The sequence below is a fragment of the Parathielavia appendiculata genome (genome assembly GCF_033297405.1).
Source record: "Parathielavia appendiculata strain CBS 731.68 unplaced genomic scaffold N657scaffold_76, whole genome shotgun sequence".
NCBI classification, from domain to species: Eukaryota; Fungi; Ascomycota; class Sordariomycetes; order Sordariales; family Chaetomiaceae; genus Parathielavia; species Parathielavia appendiculata.
This window is the reverse complement of record NW_026944295.1, coordinates 9,341-15,530: the sequence shown is the minus strand read 5'-3', so window position 1 is coordinate 15,530 and position 6,190 is coordinate 9,341. Positions and strand designations below refer to the sequence as shown.

Genomic DNA, 6,190 nt, shown 5'->3' with positions numbered 1-6,190 from the left:
CCAGCTTCTCGGCCCCCTCCCACCGGCCCTGCTTCCGATACGTCGACGCCAGGTTGGCCATGCTGCTCAGCGTGTCGGGATGCTCCCACCCAAAAACTTCCTCTCGTAGCTCAACAGCCTCAAGCTGGAACCTCTCGGCATCTTTCCACTGGCCTCGGGAATTGAAGAATCCAGCAACAGAGTGCAGAAGAGTCGCCTTCCCGGCCTTCTCGTCCCTTGAACCAGTGCCTTCGCCGCCCAGCACTGCATATGCGTGCGCAAGGTATGCGCTGCATACTGCCCAATTGTCATACCGGCCAAATGGGTAACAGTGCGACACCGCCAACAGTGCCTGGCCGGCAAAGTGTCTCATCCTCCCCTTCTTGACGAGCCACTTTCGCGTCACCAACTGCACGAGCCGGTGCATGTCCAAGCCATGATCCTTCTCCTCCACTACGAAAGAAAACGCCTTCAGAACCCCCAATGCTGCCGTAAGCTGCATTTCTCCCCTGGCCTCTTGGTCCTGCTGCTGTTTTCTATAGCGGGATAGAAAGTCCAAGGGGATGGCTTGCCGGTCAAGAAGACTCATAAGAGAAAGGAGTTCACCCGCAAATGCATTCTGCCGTTGGATCTGCTCGAACGAGAGAATCCATGTCTCAGCCACTGCACGAGGGGTCTCCAAGTCTCTCGCGTCTGTCTCAAATTCCTTACTGAGCAGATCGACAAGGTCCTGATCGCTGCTGTCCAAGAGCTCAAGGTACTGGCCGACAGTTATGGTGTTTTCTTGGATAAATGCGGCCGCTTGGACGAGCGCAAGCGGAAGGTGCTCCAGTCGGGAAGAAAGCGCAGAGGATTCACTGGAAGTAACGTTGATTCCGTCAAATCGTGCGCGGAGCAGCTGGTCTGTCTCGCCTTCGTCCATCTTCCCGACCTCGATGGGGCGTTTTCCCTTGGTCAGCCTCGAGCCAACCTGCTTGTTCCTGGTTGTGACAAGAATAGCGCCGTGGGGGCACTCGGAAAGATACCGTCCGAGGCTCTCCTCATGGCTGGAAGAGCTGGCATTCGCAGGGCCCACATGCGGTCCGAAGAAGAGCTGCATATCATCGGCATTGTCAAGAACCATCAGCCATCGGCCGCGTTCCTTCCTCTCCAGCCAGGCCTTCACCAGCAACAACACGTCTTTCTTTGGGTTGTCGTAGCCCGGCACCTGGCATTCCTGCGCGATAGACGCATATGCTTGCCGGAATCGTTGAGCATTGCTCGCATGGACCCAGAAGACTGAAACCTCTGGGTTTGTCCGTTGGAGCCAGTATGTGTACGCCAGAGCGATTTGCGTTTTCCTGTACTTGTTAATACGAACTTCATATCCAGGCAAGCGGAACTAACCCGACACCGCCGAGGCCGAAGAGCGCGGTCCTTGACTGTAAAGCCGGCCCTAGAAGTTGTTGTTGGAGTTGCTTGAGAATTGATTCCCGCCCAATAAACGTCTTATTCTCAATATAAGGAACAAGAACTTGTATATGGTAAGCACGGCTTTGGCCTAATAGTATGATTATAAGGGTCTACCTACACCAAGGTCCGGCTGGCTGCTCTGGGAGAGGAGGAGATCCTAAGAAACTTAGCGCCTGCGCTCCAGCAAACCTTCTTCCAAAACCTCGAACGTTAGTTGATCATTACGCACCTGGCATTGAAGGTGCCCAGTAACCCAAGAAAGCCTTCATGCACGCCGCCGCCGTCGCCGCCGCGTACCGCTGCCACGCCTTGGCCTTATGGCTGTCCGCGTAGTCGCACGCACCCTTAATGACCACGCAAGGGGAGATGTCCCAAACACCGGCGCTCTCCATTTCAAACCCTATAACACCCGCCTCCCGTGCGATGTCGTCGCGGTCCTTGCCCGACTTCATGACCGTGTCGCCCGACGCAATCAGGCCAAAGTGAACCGCAGGCTGTCCATCGCCCTGCTCGAGGCGGGTACGCGGTACGAGCTTGCCGTCGCAACCGCACTCCTCGCACGACATCCCGTCCCTCACATGGCGATACGTCGCCTCAAACAGCTTGTCTTGCGCAGCACCGGGGTACGCGGCCGCCAGCTCCGGCTCGCCCCGGAGCAGGTCCATGTAGCCGGCCATCTTAGCTTGCAGCATCTTCCGGCTACGGAGGCCCCTGAGCTTGGCGATCAGCGCGCGGATCTCGGTGTTCGGCCTGCCCAGGGTGTCCAGAAGCGTGTCCTTCGGCACGAACTGTTCGGGCAGTCGCCGTCCGAGGTCGTACTGCACGACACCATCGCTGACGATGACGTCGCCTAGCACGGTCTCGGCCGTCCCGCCGCTGCCGCCAGGACGAAAGGGAACGACACCGCAAACGCCAACGACGAGGGCCAGCTTGATGTTGGGGAAACTCGCGCGGCAGTTGGCGGCGACGGCCGCGGCGCTGGCTTTGCCCATGCCTGGCATGTGTGCGAGGACGACGTTGTGGCGGCCGATGGCGCCGGTGGAGTATGCGTTGGGATCGCCCGCGGCTTTGTCGTAGGGCGCCCCGTCATCGTCCCAGTGGTGATCGAAGAGGGCGTCGACGGCATCGGCTTCGATTGGGAGAGCGCAGATGATGGCAATCTCGAAGTCGGCCCGCGCAGCTGGGCGCCGCGGCCGGGCTGTGTTCATCGGTTATTGCGCCGGAGTCGGCTCCGGAAGGCCGGTTGAAATCCCGTCGTCGGGTCGGGTCCGTGTGGGGTCAAGGTGTGTGCCTGTCTTCCGTAAATGTGGGTTTTTGGCGGAGAGGTGGGTTTGTTGAAGCTGGGGCTTCCCTGCCTCCCCTGAATCCCTCTTTTGCAGCCCGAACCATTTGGAACGAGCTAATTTTAGCACCAGCTTTCTCGGCGCTAAGCGGCAAGGCTGGGCCAACCCTCAGAAGTCTCCACTGCGTTGGACTGAGGGGGACAATTGACAGTAAGAATAGGTACGGTGTCAGCGCCAAGAGGGCCAAAAGCAGGCCCCCGGACAATTCAACAGAGAGTAAGAAGCGGAAGGCGATTTCGCTAGTGACTGTACGTCTTGCTCGTCTCCATCACCTGTATCTCCAGCTTCTCGGCCTCCTCCCACCGGCCCTGGCTCCGGTAGCGCCCTGCTTGCGGGACAGCGCCAACTCTAGAGAAAGGCTGTGGTAAAGCGGGGTCCACCACCGATTAATTGACTCTACTGAGATCACGTGGGTACCAGCCGGTGCTAAATTTAGCACCATCCAAATCGGACGAACGTTAGGTTCGCAAAGCGGGGATCCAAGGAACTTGGATCCTCGCTGACGCCCGTTCGGAGGAATGTCGAGACGTTGTGGAAGCGCTCAGATCCCTCGAACCCCACCAGAGCAGTGGATCACGATCTGGCGGACCGAGCCGCACGTCCCTTCCCGCGGCGGAATGCGACGATTCTTCGGCCGGCGGCCGAAAGCCGCGATAACTGAATCGGCGGGTCAAGAAAGCCAGTCAGAGCGACCACGCGCCGGGGCCTCGTCTTCGACGAAGACTTTCCCCTCGGGCATCAAGCCGCTTTGCAGCCCGGCAGGTGCCATCGTCGAGTGCGTACATCTGTGCTCCTCTATGACGCCTAGCTGATGATCCCCACCCAGCATCGTCTTTGTCCACGGCCTGACTGGCGATCGCGAGAAGACATGGACCGCCAGCGACGCGTCTGAGCCCTGGCCCAAGGCCCTCCTCCCGTCCGAGCTCCCGACCGCGCGCGTCCTCACATTCGGATACGATGCGTACGTGACGGACTGGCGGGGCATGGTGTCGCAGAATCGGATTGCGAACCATGCGTGGAATCTTCTGACGTCTCTCGTGTCGTATCGAGAGAGGGACGACACGGTGGGTGTGAGCGGCCGCGTGGACTGGGTACGCCGCTAACGCGAGTAGAATGAACGGCCGATCATATTTGTCTGCCATAGCCTGGGCGGGCTGGTCTGCGAGGATGTATGTCATTCTCGGGTCGTAGGTTACCGCGATCGCTAATTCCGTCGCTAGGCATTGTTCACATCGAGACAGCGGGCGGAACCACACCTCCAGAACGTCCTCCGGTTGACGCACGGCATCGCCTTCCTCGGGACGCCGCACCACGGGTCAGGGCTGGCACGGTGGGCCGAGCTGCTGTCGCGATCGATCGGAATCATCAAGCAGACGAACACACAAATCGTCGAGGTGCTTAAGCGCGACTCGGAGGTGCTCGCGCGGATCCAGGACGGTTTCCACAGCATGGTCCTAGCGCGTGGCAGGGAGGGCCAGCCGATCGAGATCAGCTGCTTCTTCGAGGAGCTGCCTCTGCCAGGCATCGGCCAGGTGAGTGTGCTAGCGTGACTCTATGGCGCGCGTTTCGTTAACGGGGCTCGGCAGGTTGTGCCGCAGGATTCGGCGATTCTGCCTGGGTACATCCCAATCGGGGTCCACCGCAACCACATGGACATGACCAAATTCGCCAGCGTGGACGACCCTGGTTTTTTGGCAGTTTGCGGAGAGCTTCGTCGGTGGATTAAGCAGCTTGGCAAGGCTGCAACACCAGACGGAAATCTACTGCCTGGATCTGGCAGCGCATCCAAGGACGGTCGGCGCGGACCGGGCGATTCGGGTTGGCTGGATAGGCCTCAGAGCAATGCCGCGATGTGTAGGTAGGATGTACGCCGCTGTCTAGACGAGGCTAATGAGACCAGTCCTCGTGCCATATACCTGCAATCCCGACTTCGTCGGGCGGTCCGATATCCTTGAAAAGCTCAAGGACCAGCTCGGCCACAGTCAGCCGCAGAGCAAGTGGCACCTACGAGCCGCACTGTACGGCTTGGGAGGTATTGGGTATTTAAGGATGCCCCATCCTTGCAGGCCGCGCTGACTCGATAAAGGAAAACGCAAATCGCACTGGCATACGCGTACTGGCTACAAGAGGAATATCCAGATATATCCGTCTTCTGGGTCCACGCGAGTAGCGCCGAGCGGTTTCGTCAGTCATATGCATTGATCGCACAGGAATGTCACGTCCCTGGTTACGACGATCCCAAGGCGGACGTCGTGCCGCTGCTGAAGAGGTGGCTGGCGAGCAAGGACCGAGGCAGGTGGCTGATGGTGATCGACAATGCTGACGACACGCAGCTTGCCAGCGGGCCGGGAGGGCTTGGACAGCACGTTCCCGAATGCGCGCACGGGTCTGTTCTCGTGACGACGAGGAACAAGGAGGTGGGCTCGAGGCTCACAAGGGGCGGACGACCAATCGAAGTCAAGAAGATGGACGACAGCGAGTCGAAAGAGCTGCTCGAGAAGAAGCTCGAGCAAGACAGAATCAATCCCGGCGACTTGTCTACACTTTCAGCTCCGCTGGAGCACCTGCCGCTCGCACTGGTGCAGGCAGCCGCCTTCATGCAGGAGAAGTCCGTGTCAATTAGCAGGTATCTCGAGCTGCTGGACAAGAGCGACCAAGACCTTGTAGATCTGCTTAGCCAGGAATTTGAGACGGTCGGGCGAGACTCAGAGACGCCTCGGGCAGTGGCGGAGACGTGGATTCTCTCGTTTGATCAGATCCAGCGGCAGAACACCTTCGCGGGCGAGCTCCTCTCGCTCATGGGCCTCTTGGACCGACACGCCATTCCAGTAGAGTTCCTATCCAGCTATAGCCAGCAGCAGGCAGAACAGGAGGCAAGGAGAGAGGTACAGCTCATAGAGGCCCTGGGGGTTCTGAAGGCGTTTTCTTTCGTGGCAGAGGAGAAGGATCATGGCTTAGACATGCACCGGCTCGTGCAGTTGGTGACGCGAAAGTGGCTCATCAAGAAGGGCAGGACGAGGCACTTTGCCGGGCAGGCACTGTTGGCGGTGTCGCGCTGCTACCCATTCGGGCGGTATGAGAATTGGGAAGTATGCAGCGCATACCTTGCGCATGCATATGTGGTGCTTGGCAGCGAAGGCACTGGCTCAAGGGACGAGAAAGCCGGGAGGGCGACTCTGCTGCAATCTGTTGGAGCATTCTTCAGTTACCGAGGCCAGTGGAAAGATGCCGAGAGGTTCCAGCTTGGGGCTATTGAGCTACGAGAGGAAGTTCTTGGATCGGATCATCCCTCCACGCTGACCAGCATGGCCAACCTGGCGTCGACGTACTGGGAGCAGGGCCGGTGGGAGGAGGCCGAGAAGCTGTTTGTGCAGGTAATGGAGACTTTCAAGACGAAGCTCGGGGCCGATCATCCC

At 59.1% G+C, this 6,190-nt stretch overlaps 2 protein-coding genes across 2 annotated transcripts in view; one reads left to right on the top strand and one right to left on the bottom strand.

Annotated features, from left to right (window-relative positions):
• N657DRAFT_651764 (purine and uridine phosphorylase) lies at positions 1-3,109 on the bottom strand (the record flags this gene model as incomplete). The annotated part of the gene is made up of 4 exons (XM_062794227.1): positions 1,661-3,109; positions 1,550-1,588; positions 1,366-1,492; positions 1-1,319 (listed from the first exon to the last, which is right to left on the bottom strand). Coding segments are annotated over exons 1-4 (2,464 nt in total), but the record flags the coding sequence as incomplete, so codon positions are not given.
• A 282-nt stretch (positions 3,110-3,391) lies between these two features.
• Positions 3,392-6,190, top strand: part of N657DRAFT_659810 (uncharacterized protein) — a gene marked incomplete at both ends in the record, with an annotated part of 3,864 nt that continues 1,065 nt past the window's right edge. The window contains 6 exons of the mRNA XM_062795017.1: positions 3,392-3,549; positions 3,601-3,838; positions 3,995-4,306; positions 4,361-4,491; positions 4,670-4,813; positions 4,861-6,148. Coding sequence (XP_062641754.1) covers positions 3,392-3,549; positions 3,601-3,838; positions 3,995-4,306; positions 4,361-4,491; positions 4,670-4,813; positions 4,861-6,148 — 2,271 coding nt within the window. The remainder of the gene's footprint in view (positions 3,550-3,600; positions 3,839-3,994; positions 4,307-4,360; positions 4,492-4,669; positions 4,814-4,860; positions 6,149-6,190) is intronic.